The 15,881-nt window shown below is 41.7% G+C and overlaps 1 protein-coding gene across 1 annotated transcript in view; it reads left to right on the top strand.

Annotated features, from left to right (window-relative positions):
• The window catches only part of rin3 (Ras and Rab interactor 3), a 115,259-nt gene that overhangs the window by 72,557 nt on the left and 26,821 nt on the right, over positions 1-15,881 (top strand). Inside the window, exons 6-7 of the mRNA XM_043697207.1 lie at positions 1,228-2,673; positions 4,960-5,268. Coding sequence (XP_043553142.1) covers positions 1,228-2,673; positions 4,960-5,268 — 1,755 coding nt within the window. The remainder of the gene's footprint in view (positions 1-1,227; positions 2,674-4,959; positions 5,269-15,881) is intronic.

Genomic DNA, 15,881 nt, shown 5'->3' with positions numbered 1-15,881 from the left:
CCATTACATCATTGGCTTTGTGTCAGAACAAATATATTTCTTTCAGAACGCACAGTGAAGAGAAATAGACAAAATAATATTCCATTTAATTTCAAATTCTTTGCAATTATTTGATGTTAATGATTCAGTAAAAACACCTTTCAAATGGTCCCCAAGACATGTAATGCAGTGGTTCCCAAAATTTCTCTCTTTTTTTCAAGGCTGGAAAATTAGCATGACCCCCCTGAGAGAGAACGACGAGGAGGGCAGGTAGTGAGGTGGAATACAGAGAGTTATCAGGATATTTCAATGTTTTTGAAGTACACAATGTTTACAGCTTCAGGAGCCAGAACACGAGGTTCACGATATTTAAGCTATTTCTACATGTGAAAAATACAAGGGCTTAAACTGTCTCACAGCAGAGGTTCACTCAGTCAGAGCTCAATGGTAGCCATTATTGCCTTGGACCTCGCAACCCTCAAATTTCTGTTTGTGATCCATTCCCTTTGGGAAGCCCTGACATCAGCATCAAATTTGGGGAAACATGGAGAGTAGGAGTTGGGACGTCATGTTGTGTTTGTACAGTACGTTGGTGAGGCCTCTGCCTGGAATACCATAATCAGTTCACGCCACCCTGTTATAGGAAAGATATAAATAAATTGGAGAGAGTTCAGAAAAGATTTATCAGGATGTTGCCGGAAATGGAGGGTTTGAGTTATAAAAATAGGCTGAGACGTTTTCACTGGAGCATAGGAGGATGAGGGGTGACCTTACAGTGGTTTATAAAATCATGAGGGGAATAACAAAGGTCATTTTCCTAGAATGGGGGAGTTAAGCACTAGGGGGCATATTATTAAAGAAAGAGGAATGGCACGCAAAGGTTAGTACACCCTGTGCAGGGTGTAGCCCATTTCCTTGCCATTAACAAGATGGGAAATTGGAAACATCACAAACTAATGGTCCCAACCAGGACTTATTCAATTAGTAGGCCCACCAAATTAGATTTAACACTTTCAAAATGGTATGCTGCAAATTCAGCAAAGAGATATATTGCAGTTTGCGTAGATGTAAATGATGAAGCATATAATGCAAAGTTTCATATAGAAGGTGTCTATTTAGACTCACATATAATCACATGTAAAATACTTAAAATGTATAGCACATGATTACTTTTGGCTATTATTCTGCAATTTATGTTGTACTTCTTTGACTGAAATGTTTTGCTGCTTATTGTGTCCTCTGTGATAGATTTCTGGAGTTCATATTTAAATAAACCAAGTCAGGAAGAAACTCGTTCAGTTTTGAAAGACTTGAATACCATTAACAACCAGATTCAAGGCCATCAAATGACTCCAAACATATCTGCTGATAAAAGGCAATGTTCATGCGAAGTTGAGTTGTCAGCAGGAAATGACAAATTGTGGTTTGTCAATCCTGTGTTTATAAAAGAATGCTGCAGCACTGGCCCTTCAACAGAACCATCAGCAGACCAACGCCCAAGCTCTACAAATAACATGGATCTGAAAGTGAAGAGACCCCCACCACTCCCTCCCCGACCAAAGCCATCAGAACTGACTGCTGTGCTGTCTGATAGCTGTGGAAATAGAAACCAGTCACTGTGCGACAAAGTGCTCAAGAAAAATGATGATGAAATTAAAATTGGAAGGGAGCATGACAATTTAATCAAGCAGGTTCAGGCCTTGCCACAGGGCAGAAAAGAAATTGAAAACAATGTGGACTATATAGGAACTCCAATTCGCGATAAGTTCCCACCAGTTCCACCAAGACGACGGCCATCAGAAAAGCAACCTGCAGACATTGACAGCAGCCAGAGTGAGGAGAGAAGGAAGGAGGCTAAGGAAGTTGAACAAAGCATTGATAATACAGGGAATGATAAGCTGCCGGTTGAAGACTCCATTAAATCGGCTGCAAATGAACAGCAGGAATTGATGAGTGACAAATCGCAAAGTATTGATGGTTTGAATAACAGCACTTCAGGCATGTCCAATACTGTGCAATGGAAACAGTTAGGTCAGTCTACACCTATTGCTCCTCCAAGAAGAAAAAAATTATCCAACCAAATTGCCAGCAAAGACACCCACCAAGAACACACTACCAGAGGTCAGGAAAACAAAGCGTCAAAGATAGTTAAGTTAGTTACAATAAAGGATCAGTCAGAAGATGTCTCTGACTCCTCAATGCAGAGCGATTGTGTGCAATCATGTAACTCCACGGATTTGAAACTAGCTGATGGGTCGTTGTACTCACCTGAAGGGAACATATCCAATCCCATTTCCGAAGCAGATTCTTACTCCACCAGCAGCACAGAGGAAGAGCAAGATCCAGTGCACACTCATTCACGAACTAGGAAGCAACGGCACTCTATGATGTTGGACAAAGCAAGAAACAGACTGTCAATTGTGACATTAAGCAATGTTTTGAATGCTTTCCGTTCAACAGACAGAAAAATTCAGAAGAAAATAACAGAACTGGCTCAAGAGAAGGAGTCATATTTTGGTCACCTGGTTCAGGATTACAAAGCATACACAATGGAAGTGATGCAGAATCATACCTCTAGCACAGAAATGTTGCAGGAGATTCGGCAGATGATGACACAGCTCAAGAGCTATTTACTACAAAGTACAGAGTTGACCCAAATGGTGGATTCATCTTACCAATCTGAAGAAAAACTGGGTAAAGATTGATTTTTGCTGTATTTCTAATTTGTGAGGCACAAGGTTAAGATGACCACTGTAAGAATTTAAGGAGGGGTTAGAAAAGTGATTCTTTACACAGTAATGGTCATAACATTGGATTCTGCACCATGAACAGTTGTTGAAACCATGTTGACAAAGTTTCTTAAAAGAGATTTTCCTAGCTGTGGGGGTGGAGGCTGCAGCAGGGAATGTCCATGAGAGTGAGATTATTAATACTGTAGATGGTGAAAAAGTATGGCACAAATGTTATGATCTGAAAATCATATTTCTGTACAGTCTGTGAATTTATCATTACTTACTGGAAGAAATTCTTGCTCAATGATAACTGAGGTAAAGGCCTTGCCTCCAAAGAATTGAACAATGCTATCGAATAGGAAGCTTTGCACCTGAATTGACAATGTTTTATTTTTGACTCTCCTCTGACTTTTGAGTAGGAAATCCATCCTTTAACATTGTACAGTCAAGACTTTGCAGTAAATCTGGTTGATAGTGAAACAGGAATCCGTTTTGTAGTAAATACAAACCTGCCTAATGCCCTCTGAGTACCAGGTCTTAGATATTAAGATTTGCAACATTGGGTTCTGGGTTGTTTGTGCTTGCCATGTCTTTCCTGAAACAATCACCGTCAGAAGCAGGCAGGAGGTTTGTGTGTTAATAATGTCAACACAACTCTTAGTTCTGAAGAAGGGTCACTGGACCCGAAACATTGACTCTGTTTTTCCCTCCACAGATGCTGCCAGACCTGCCGAGTTTCTCCAGTAATTCCTGTTTTTGTATTCGATCATTTTTCTAGGCAGATGTCCAAAGACCAACTAGCATTCAGAGAATGTGGGCATTTAGAGTGACATTAAATCCCTAGAGATTGTGGTGATGAGAGGTGATCAGCAAACACTTCAGATCAACATTAGACCACACTTCACCTCCATTTAGGCCACTAAAGAGACATAAGCTTGCTGAAACCTATTTCACAGGGGCTCAGCAGTTAACACTGCTGCCTTAAAGTGGCTGGGACCCTCCCACAACTTACCTCCTACAGTCCAAAGACATGTAGGTTAGGTGGATTGGCCATACTAAATTTCCCATAGTGTCCGGGCATGTGCAGGCTGGGTGGATTAGCCATGGGAAATGTGGGGTTTTGAGGATAGAGTGGAGGGCTGGGTCTGGGTGTGATGCTCTTCGGAGGGTCATTGTGGACTCGATGAGCTGAATGGTGTCTTTCCACAATGTAGGGATTCTATTATTCTATTGTGTTTGATAAGCATGCAACAGTTCCAGAAGCCAGGGGAACTTTGACCATTGTGACAGCGCTTCACAATACATCCAGTCCTTAACCCACTCAGAGCTAGATACTCTCCTGATAAAGGCAAAAAGCAAAAGATAGATTAAAAACCAAAACAATTAAGAAAACAATTTCAGGACAAATCATTTGACCCTTAGGTGATCAGTTCTGGTCCAGAGACCACACTGAACCTAATTAATGTTACAAAGTACATGTAAGTTGTATGAAGTGATCTCGGTGTCAATTAAAAGCAAGTCTATCTCTCAGCTGAAGGAATCAATTTCAGTCTTTGTTTTATGAGCTTGCATGCTATTCAAGAGAACAGAAAACCCTTTTAGCATCATATCTAATTCAACCCTCATGTAATTTGTGGGGTTACCTTCCGGTCCACTCTAATATATGCTTTAAAAATAATCTGGTTATACAGACACCATCTGGTCCTCTGTGATCTAATAATCATCAATCAAATCATCTCTGAATCTGTGCTTTTTTAAAGTAGGATTAATCTATTGATGTTCCTCTGCACTCTTTCCAAAGTCTCAATATCTTGACCATGTGAGGAGACAAAATTGAACACAACATGACAGCAGAGGCTTAATTAAAGTCTTGTAAGGAGTAAGAAGTTTTGTAATGAATGTCTTATAAATACACAAATGTAAATCAGTACCTTGTGAAAATTAGACTAGAGACAGAAGTTATCTTCTAGAGGGTGGATTTAATAAGAAAGGAAAAGTAAACAGGAAAGAAGTCTCAATGCAAAAACAGAAAAGCAGGAAAAACATTGCCTCAGATTTCCTAAATTCACAGCCATTGGACTTAAAGCAAATTATGAGGCATTCAGTAAGTTCACTACATGGAGCCAGAGAGATTAGTTGCAGTTTAATAAAATTCATATAATTTATGTATTACACCAATTAATTCTAATCCTTCTGTCAATTTTTATTTGCAATGTGTGTTGCTTAACTAACTTCTTATCTATTTTAGAAGCTGTTGTGGAATCAGCATTGTGTAAATGTGTTCTCAAACCATTAAAAGACCATATCAACATGCAACTAAAGGAAATTCATTCCAAAAATGGCAATCTGAAGCTTTTGAAAGAGAACCAACAGATTATGCAAAACACAACTACCACCGACTTGGGTGTAACTACCAGTGTACCTGAAGTTAGCGTCTTGGAGAAAATACAGCAGAAACTCAGTACCATGCACCAAGCTTATTCACCAGACAAGAAGGTCACCTATCTGCTCAAGTCCTGCAAGCTGATTTATGATTCGATGTCAGTTGGAAATACTGGTAATCATTTTTAAAATTTCTCATTTATGGAAAATATGTTTTAGTACCTTTGGACTGTTTTGTACATGTAAATAGAAATTCTGCAAGGGAGGTTTCAACTTAGCCATCTAATTTTACATCCATTATAATACTGATTTCATTTTATTTCATTTACTCCAGTATGATGAAATTTAGATTGGTTGTCTAACAGTTTGGAGGCAGGGGAGATGTGGGATGCACGGTCTGAGGTGCGGAGTTCTGCTCCATCACATTATTGCTGATTAGCCATATTGAAAATGATTGGCCCCACCTCTGCTCGGAACATGACGCTTGCTTTTTCTGACTGACCATTTGTTAGTCTTCATCTCTATGACATTCAGTAGCCCAGTCCGAAACACTGGAGTTTAGAAGAATGAGAAGTGATCTCATTGGAACGTACAGGATTGTTAAGGGCACGACAAGGTAAATGTTAAGGAGGTTTCCTCTCATGGGAGAACCTAAGACCAGAGGGCATAGTCTCAGAATTCAGGAGCACCAATTTAAGACTGAGTTGAGGAGGAATTTCTTCTCTGAGGATTGTGAGTCTTTGGAATTCCTTATAATAGAGAGCTGTGGGGCAGTTTAAGTTTCGATCATTAGGGGAATCAAGGATTATGAAGATAACGCAGAAAGGTGGATTTGAGGAATGTCAGATCAGTCATGATCCTGTTGAATGGCAGAGAAGGTTAATTGTTGTGAGTTATAGTCTGACAAGATCTTTCAAAAAGTCCTTAAATTCAATGACACACAGAGCTTATTATTAACAAAATTGGGAGAGCTGCCCTACAGACTAATCAAGCAATAGGCTAATATATAAAAGTGAAATACTACAGATGCTGGAAATCTGAAATGAAAAGAGAAAGTGCTGAATAAACTCATCAGGGGTCTGGCAGCAAGTGTGGAGAAAGAAACCGACTTCTTCTAAACAGACTCGAAATGCTAACTCTGTTTTCTCTCTCCAAAGATGCTGCCAGACCTGCTGAGTTTCTCCAACAGCCCATCACACACATTCTCACAGAACTTGCCATTCAATATTCAAGACATCCCTGGATTTGTCCTGTTCTACCCACATGACAAATCTATCATAGATTGCAGCACAGTGATGTACAGTTAGGAGGGAGTTGCCCTGGGACCCCTCAACATTGACTCTGGACCACATGAAATCTCTTGCACCAGGTCAAACATGGACAAGGAAACAAAGTGCTAATTACCAACAATCGTTCCTCTCCCTGAGTGCTCCTCCATTTTGAACATGACTCGGGGCGAAGGCACAGAATTTATTTTAGGTGAGGGACTTCAATACAAAATACATTACCAAGTCCCAAAAGTTATAGATATAAGACTGGGTCTGCAGAAGGTGTTGAGGGAACCAACGTGATGGAAAAACCTACTCCATCTTGACATCACCAAATGAGTTGTTGTACATTAATCTGTCCAGTGGCTATAATCCGTCCATGACAGTATCAGTAGGACTAGCAACTGGACAGTCCTTTCAGAGATAAAAGTTCTCCCTTCACACTGAGGATACCCTCCATCACATTGTGTGACTTTACCACCATTCCAAAAGGGATAGGTTTTGAACAGATCTAGCAACTTAAATCCATGAGCAACAGAATTGTATTCAACCACAATCTGTAACCTCATGGCCCAGCATATACCCCACTCTACCATTACAATCAAGCCAGGGGATCAACCCTGATTCAATAGAGAGGGCAGAAAGGCGAGCCCGGAGCAACACCAGGCATTTCTGAGTATGAGGTGTCAACCTGCAGAAGCTCCAAAACAGGACTCGCGGGGCAACTCCCTCCTAACTGTACATCACTGTGCTGCGTGCCAAGCAGTGCAAGCAGCATGCGATAGGCAGGAGCTGTGAGATCTCATAAACAACTGTGCAGTTCTGCCACATCCAGTCATGAATGGTGGTGGAAAATGGAATAACTCATAGGAGGAGAAGGTGCCACAAGCATCCCCATTCTCAATGTAGGGGCTGACCATCACATCAGTGGATGATCCATCTCGGCCTCTTCCAGCTGTCCCCAGCATCCCAGATGCCAGGCTTTAGCCAATTCAATTCACTGTACGTGATATCAAAAACAACATTCTTTGGAAAATGTAAAAACTAACAATCATCCCAGTCAGGGATTTCAACTTCCTCAATGTTCAGTGGGATTGACAAAGTGTGAGAGGCATGGGCTGCAGAATTCTTAAAATGTGTCCAGGAGATTTTTTAAAACTAGGAAGCAGGAAGGGTAGCACTGGACCTAAATTTAGGGAAAAAAGCCATGCAAGTGAGAGATATTGGGGACTATATCGGTGATATTGACCATAATTCAGTAAGGTTCAAGATAATTATGGATAATGGACTTGCAGTAAAGATTCTGAATTGGGGGAAAGCTGATATTAATAAGATGAGACAGGATCTGACCAAAGTGGACTGGGAACATCTATTTGCATGAAAATATACAACAGAGCAGTGAAAGATATTCAAAATGGTAATTGTGAGCTTGCAAAGTCAACATATTCCAGTAAAGGTGAAAGGTGGGATCAACAAGTCCAGAGAACCCTGGATGTCAAGGAGTGAACAGGATTGGATACGGAAGGAAAAAAGAACTTAAGGCAGATACCAAAGTGGGTATCAAAACAGTGGGTGCACTAGAGGAGTATAGAAGTGCAAAGTGTTACATACAAACGAAACCAGAAAAGCAAAGAAGGGACACAAGAAAACACTGGTGGGTAACATTAATGATCATTCAAAAGCATTTTGGAAATATATCAGAGGCAATACCAGGAAAAGAGTAGGGACCAAAGTGGTAATCTGTGTGTAGAGCTCAAAGACATAGCTGAGATTTTGAATGAGTACTTTGCATCTGCGTTCTCAATAGAAAGGGATGATGTAGGTCTAGAAATCCGGAAAGGGACTATAATTAACTTGAACAAATTATCACTGAGAGGGAGGAGGCATTCATGTTTTTAGCAGATCCGACAGTGGATAAACCCCAAATGAGATGTATCCCAGCTGCTTTGGGAGGCAAAGGAGGAGAGTACATGGGGCTCTGACATTAATTTTCAAATCTCATCTGGCCACAGGAGGTGTCCAGAGGACCGGAGGTAATAGATGTGGTACGATTATTCAAGATGTGGCAGGAATAAATGAGGAAATCTAACATCTGTAGGAGGAACTGTATTGGAAAGAAATCTTAGGTACAGAATTAATCATCACTTGGAAAGACAAAGATTAATCAAGGATAGTCAGCATGGCTTTTTCAGAAGAGACCATGTCTATAAAAAATACAATTTTTGTGGATCAGAATAGGTATGTAGATAACAGCAGTGCTGTTGATATAGTCCACGTGGAAGTAAATAAGATTTTTGACAAGGTCTCATATGAAGGTCTGGTTAAGAACCGAAGAGCCCATGGGATCCAGGGAAGTATGCCAATTTGTATATAAAATTTGCTTAGTAGCAAGAAACAAAGGGTGATTGTAAATCTTTTCTGAACGCTTTCAAGTTTCACGAAATCCTTCCGATAAGAAAGAGACCAGAATTGCATGCAATATTCCAACAGTGGCCTAACCAATGTCCTGTACAGCCACAACATGATGTCCCAACTCCTGTACTCAATACTCTGACCAATAAAAGAAAGCATACCAAATGCTTTCTTCACTATCCTATCTACCTGTGTCTCTACTTTCAAGGAGCTATGAAGCTGCACTCCAAGGTCCCTCTGTTCATCATTACTCCCTAGGACCTTACCATTAAATGTATAAATCCTGCTCAGGTTTGCTTTCCCAAAATGCAGCACCTCGCATTTATCTAAATTAAAATCCAACTGCCACTCCTCAGCCCATTGGTCTATCTGATCAAGATCTCATTGTAATCTGAGGTAACCTTCTTTGCAGTCCACTATACCTCCAATTTTGATGTCACCTGCAAACTTACTAACTGTACCTCTTATACTCACATCCAAATCATTTATATAAATGATGAATAGTAGTGGACCAGCACCGATCCTTGTGGGGTCCACTGGTGACAGGCCCCCAAACTGAAAAACAACCCTCCACCACCAGTTTCTGTCTTCTACCTTGGAGCCAGTTCTGTATCCAAATGGCTAGTTCTCCCTGTATTCCATGAGATCTAACCTTGCTAACCAGTCTCCCATGGGGAACCTTATCGAATGCCTTACTGAAGACCATCAAGATCACATCTACCGCTCCGCCTTCATCAATCCTCTTTGTTACTTCTTCAAAAAAACTCAATCAAGTTTGTGAGTCATGATTTCCCATGCACAAAGCAATGTTGACTATCCCTAATCAGTCCTTGCCTTTCCAAATACATGTATGTCCTGTCCCTCAGGATTCTCTCCAACAACTTGCCCACCACTGATGTCAGGCTCTATAGTTCCTGGATTTGTCCTTACTACCTTTCTTAAATATTGGCACACCTTAGCCAATCTCCAGTCTTCCAGCACCTCACCTGTGACTATCGATGATATAAATATCTCAGCAAGAGGCCCAGCAATTACTTCCCTAGCTTCCCACAGAGTTCTAGGGTATTCCTGATCAGGTCAGGTCCTGGGGAATTTTGCACTTTTATGCATTTCAAGACATCCAAACTTCCTCCTCTGTAATATGGACATTTTTCAAGATGTCACCAACTATTTCCCTACATTATATACCTTCCATGTCCTTCTCCACAGCAAACACTGATGCAAAATACTCGTTTAGTATCTCCTGCAGCTCCACACAAAGGCTGCCTTGCTGATCTTTGAGGGGCCATATTCTCTCCCGAATTACCCTTTTGTCCCTAATGTATTTATAAAAACCCTTTGAATTCTCCTTAACTCTATTTGCCAAAGCTAACTCATGTCTCAGTTTTGCCCTCCTGATTTCTTTCTTAAGTATACTCCTACTGCCTTTATACTTTTCAAAGGACTCACTCGATCTATCCTGTCTATACCTGACATATGCTTCCTTCTTTTTCTTAACCAAACCAAACCCTCAATTTCTTCAGTCATCCAGCATTCCCTACACCTACCAGCCTTTCCTTTCACCCTAATAGGAACATACGGTGTCTGGACTCTTGATACCTCATTTCTGAAGGTTTCCCATTTTCCAGCCGTCCCTTTACCTGTGAAAATCTGTCCCCAGTCAGCTTTTGTAAGTTTTGCCTAATACAGTCAAAAATGGCCTTTCTCCAATTTAGAACTTCAACTTTTAGATCTGGTCTATCCTTTTCCATCACTATTTTAAAACTAATAGAATTATGGTTGCTGGCCCCAAAGTACTCCCCCACTGACACCTCAGTCACCTGCCCTGCCTTATTTCCCAACAGTAGGTCAAGTTTTGCACCTTCTCTAATAGGTACATCCACATAATGAATCAGATATTATTATTGTACGCACTTACAAAATTCCTCTCCATCTAAACCTTTAACACTATGGCAGTCCCAGTCTATGTTTGGAAAGTTAAAATCCCCCACTCTATTATTCTTACAGATAGCTGAGATCTTCTTACAAATTTGTTTCTCAATTTCTCTCTGACTATTAGGGGGTCTATAATACAACCCCAATAAGGTGATCATCCCTTTCTTATTTCTCAGTTCCACCCAAATAACTTCCCTGGATGTATTTCCAGGAATATCCTCCCTCAGCACAGCTGTAATGCTATCCCTTATCAAAAACACCACTCCCTGTCCTCTCTTGCCTCCTTTCCTGTAGCGTTTGTATCCTGGAACATTAAGCTGCCAGTCCTGTCCATCCCTGAGCCATGTTTCTGTAATTACTATGATACTGGATTAGTGGTGCTGGAAGAGCACAGCAGTTCAGGCAGCATCCAAGGAGCAGCGAAATCGACGTTTCGAGCAAAAGCCCTTCATCAGGAATAAAAAAGAATAACTATGATATCCCAGTCGCATGTTCCTAACCATGCCCTGAGTTCATCTGCCTTCCCTCTTCGGCCCCTTGCATTGAAATAAATGCAGTTTCATTTATCAATCCTACCTTGCTCTCTACTTTGTCCCTGCCTGCCCTGACTGTTTGACTCGCTTGTTTTCTCAACTGTACCAGTCTCAGATTGATCTCTTTCCTCACTATCTCTCTGGGTCCCAACCCTCCACCTTACTAGTTTGAATCCTCCCGAGCAGCTCAAGCAAATCTCCCTGCCGGTATATTAGTCCCCTTCCAATTCAGGTGCAATCTGTCCTTCTTGTACAGGTCACTTCTACCCCAGAAGAGCTTCCCATGATCCAAAAATGTGAACCCTTCTCCCATACACCAGCTCCTCAGCCATACATTCATCTGCTCTATCCTCCTATCCCTGCCCTCACTAGCTTGTAGCGCTGGGAGTAATCCAGATATTACTACTCTCACGAATCTCTTTTGTAAATTCCTGCCTAACTCTCTGTAATCTCTCTTCACAATCTCAAACTTTTCCCTTCCTATGTCATTGGTTCCAATGTGTACAATGACCTCCTGCTGACCCCTCTCCCCCTTGAGAACATACTGCATCCTCTCTGAGACATCTTGATCCTGGCACCAGGGAAACAACTAGGAGAAAGTGAGGACTGCAGATGCTGGAGATCAGAACTTAAAAATGTGTTGCTGGAAAAGCGCAGCAGGTCAGGCAGCATCAAAGGAACAGGAGAATCGACGTTTCGGGCATAGGAAGGGCTTATGCCCGAAACGTCGATTCTCCTGTTCCTTTGATGCTGCCTGACCTGCTGCGCTTTTCCAGCAACACATTTTTAAACACCAGGGGAACAACACACCACTCTGATTTTTTGCTGCTGGCCACAGAAACCTCTGTCTGTACTTTGGACTAGAGAGTCCCCTAACACAACTGATGTCTTGGAACCCGATGTATCCCTCATTGCATTGGAGCCAGTCTTGATACCATAAACTTGGTTGTTCGTGCTACATTCCCCTGAGAATCCATCACCCCCTACATTTTCCAAAACGGCATACTTATTTGAAATGGAGATAGCCACAGAAGACTCCTATACTACCTGCCTACTTCTCTTACCTTTCCTGGAGTTAACCTATCGATGTGACTATATCTGTGGCTTTTCTCCCTTCCTATAACTACTATCCATCACACCCCCTTGCTCTTGTAAATTCCTCATTGCCTCTAACTGTCGCTACAACTCTTCCATTCGATCTGATAGGATTCGCAACCAATGGCATTTATTGCAGATATAATCCTCAGTAACACCTAAACTCTCCCTGAACTCCCACATCTGACAAGAAACATATATCACTCTACTAAAGGCCATTTTTGCTTCTTCCAATCTGCAGACCCAGAAAATAGCACCGTCTTATTCCTCTACAAAACACTGTTCCAGGCTAACTTAATACTTATGGCTTATATTTTTAAGTTTAATCAAGAGATATATAATCAAGAAGGAACACACTCTATTCACTACTGCAGACATACGGTAAGGCCCCAAAGCCACATTTAAAACTATTCATTTATCTGTCTCTGTGCTGTGACCTCTCCCAAACAGGTTTCTCCAAGATCAGTTGTGAATTTCACTGTTTGTTAATTTTCCGAGATGTACTCCGATGTCCAGTGATACATGAATTCAACAGCCAAGGCAGTAACTGTGCAGGTTCACAGCTGTGTCAGTTAACAGTGTGGGTTTCTTTCTCTCTCTGTCTCCTGCACTGACCTGACCATGTGCTGCTCTGTCTGTTCCTCTCCCTTTTAAAAGTGTTGCTGTTTTGACTTTTTTTTTCTCTCCGAATTTCCAAAACAATGCAACAGCATATAAAACAGTAATTGCTGCTCCTGGAATTATTTCTCTTCATTAGTCAAGGCATTGAATACAAGGGCAAGGAGGTTATGTTGGAGAAGTATGTAATGTTAATTAGGCCTCAACTGCAGTACTTAGTGCAGTTCTAGTGGCCACACTATAGGATGGGCGTGATTGCACAAGAGGATGCTGAAGCGATTCAATGGGGTGTTGTCTGAGCTGGAGTGATTCAGCTATGAAGAGAGGCGAGATCAATTGGGGATGATTTCTGAGAGCAGGGAAGGCCAAGGAAGGACCTGATTGAGGCGTATAAACTCTGAGGGGCATAGGTAGATTCGATAGAAAGATGGTTCCCTGCAACCCCCTCTTTCCCCCACCCCCCCCCCCCCCCCCAACCCCTGCCCTTAGTAGATGAGTCAATAACCAGGAAGTCCACTTTTAAGGTAGTTTTGAGGGGACTTGAGAAAAGCCTTGCCCTCACTTTGTGGATGGTGAATACTGGAACAGACTGCCTAAAAGGGTGGTATTGGCAGGAACCATCAAAACTTTTGAGAACTATTTAGATGAGCATTTGAAGCCCTGTCATATTAAAGGCAATGTGCCAAGAGCTGGAAAATGGGAAGAGACTAGGTGGATGGTTGATGACTACATGGACACAATAGGTCAAAGGGCTTTTCTCCCTGTTGCAAAAAGCTCTATGACTCTTATCTATTACCAAAACCATTGCCAAATTCTTCACTATCAACATCCTGTGGGTTACCATTGACCAGAAATGGAAATCTGGACTTGCCATGTAAATACTGTGGCTGCAAGAGGAGGCCACAGTATAGCTGAGTATAACTGTGGTACCTCGCCTTCTGACTCCCCAAAGCCTGCCCACTATCTACAAGTCCGAAGTCAGGCTTATGATACAATGTACTCACAGTTGGGACAGTTTACAGACTGTGCGATAACCTATTTATATTAAGAGCATAATTAACAAAGAATGTTGAGCAGAAAAAGACCATATGGCTCCTCAAGCTTTGAATAAGAATGTCCTATTAAAAAGAGACACCCGCAATAAATTTAAATCGAAGATATCCACTGAAATGAAGTAGTGCAGGAAATGTTAATCTTTTAAATAAACCGCCTATCTCCAAAGTAACTATTAAATAACCCCATACATACCATATATTTACCCTCCCACTCATCAGGCTTGTCCTTTCTCCCACCCTGCTGGACCTGGCTCTACACCATCCCCCAACCCCATTCCGTCCACCAGACTGGACCGACACTGCCCCCCCCTGCTATACGTTCCGAGTTCTCCTACCAGTCCTGACCTACCCGAATCAGTGCATTACTTACCTCACAACCCTGGCACCTTCCCACTTGGCAGCCAATCCTTTCCACCACATCCTAACCAACTGGCATCCTATTTGGCTGGCAACCTACTCACTACCCATCTGATACCCTATGTCTGGCACCTTACCCCCTACTCACCTGGCATTATACTTCTGATACTGTATCCCCTCCTGTGCTCATACTCTATTTAGACTAGCACCCTACCTACCTGGCACCTGACACTCTCCCCAGCTGTCTCCCTACATACATGGCACCCACTCCTACCCTGAGTCCATCTGAGCACCCTCCTCCAAGAACCTGAACATCATGCTTACTGTATATAATATTCCTGTGACAGCAGCTGCCAATGTGGCTTAAAGTTTCAGACCACAGCAGCTAACAGTTGTGAAAGAGGGGAAGGGGGCCATGGTTTGCCTCCCTCTGCAAGGCTTACACTACAGAACTGTCAATATGGAAGTGCAGCGCTGCATTTCTAAGGCAGCCCTGACCAGAACTTCCTACTTTGGTAAAATGAAAGTGTGGAGTGGTAATCTGCATGAAATTATCACTCCTCAGAAAATCAGACATACTAAAATAAATGGGAATGTTATTTCAATGACTGCAGTGTGTTATAATTTGTCTAGTGCCCATTGGTTACAAAATCTGCTGTAGCAGGAATCTCTGCGCTTCTGGCAGCATCTGTGGAGAGAGAAACAGAATTAATGTTTCAAGCCCAATGACCCTTCTTCAACCCCCAGCCTATACTTGATTCAAAATATTAATTGTTTCCTGTTCCACAGATGCTGCAAGACCTGCTGAGTCTCTACAGTGCTTTCTGTTTTAATTCAGACTTCCAGAATCTGCCAATTTCTTTTCCTTTCTATTCAGAGACTCTGCATGCATCTCATCTAGGGTTACTAGGGCTACCCATGTGCAGGCATAGCCACAGAAGAGAGTCAGGCTGCCCAGTGACCAGTCCCACTGGCTGTATCTGTCATTGACAAATAATGGCCACTTGACCAAGATTTTAAACACAAAAGACCCTCCAACCTTCCCACCTCTCTCAACACTCTGGGTGTCAAATATCAGAAGTGTGACTTAGCTACAGCCAGAAATTGATTGGCAGTGCATTCTGATAACAGAAGTGGAACTGGAATCTCTTATATCACATGGAACATGGATTAATGCAGCCCTCAAATATTACAAGCAGCCTTTGATTCCCTGGATGACCTAGAAACCTATTGGATGAAACTGCCCGATGCAATGCTCTCTACAACAGCTCCATAATGGCAAAATAGATTTTCTAAAATGTTTGAAAAATGTCCTTGTTGAAGTGATAGATAAGAATGCAAAGAGGGAAGAAAAATTATGTGTTCCCCTTTTGCTTTAAAGCGCGCAATTAATAGAGGAACATAAATAAGTGTTGCAATTTATTTTTCAACCCAAGGGTGTATTTGATCACAGCTTTAATCTATACCGAATTACACTATATGTTGAAAACCATATTTTTTTGACACATGAGCCAA

Source organism: Chiloscyllium plagiosum, chromosome 10 (genome assembly GCF_004010195.1).
Source record: "Chiloscyllium plagiosum isolate BGI_BamShark_2017 chromosome 10, ASM401019v2, whole genome shotgun sequence".
NCBI lineage: Eukaryota > Metazoa > Chordata > Chondrichthyes > Orectolobiformes > Hemiscylliidae > Chiloscyllium > Chiloscyllium plagiosum.
The sequence above is the reverse complement of the archived record's forward strand: the minus strand, read 5'-3'. Positions and strand labels throughout refer to the sequence as shown.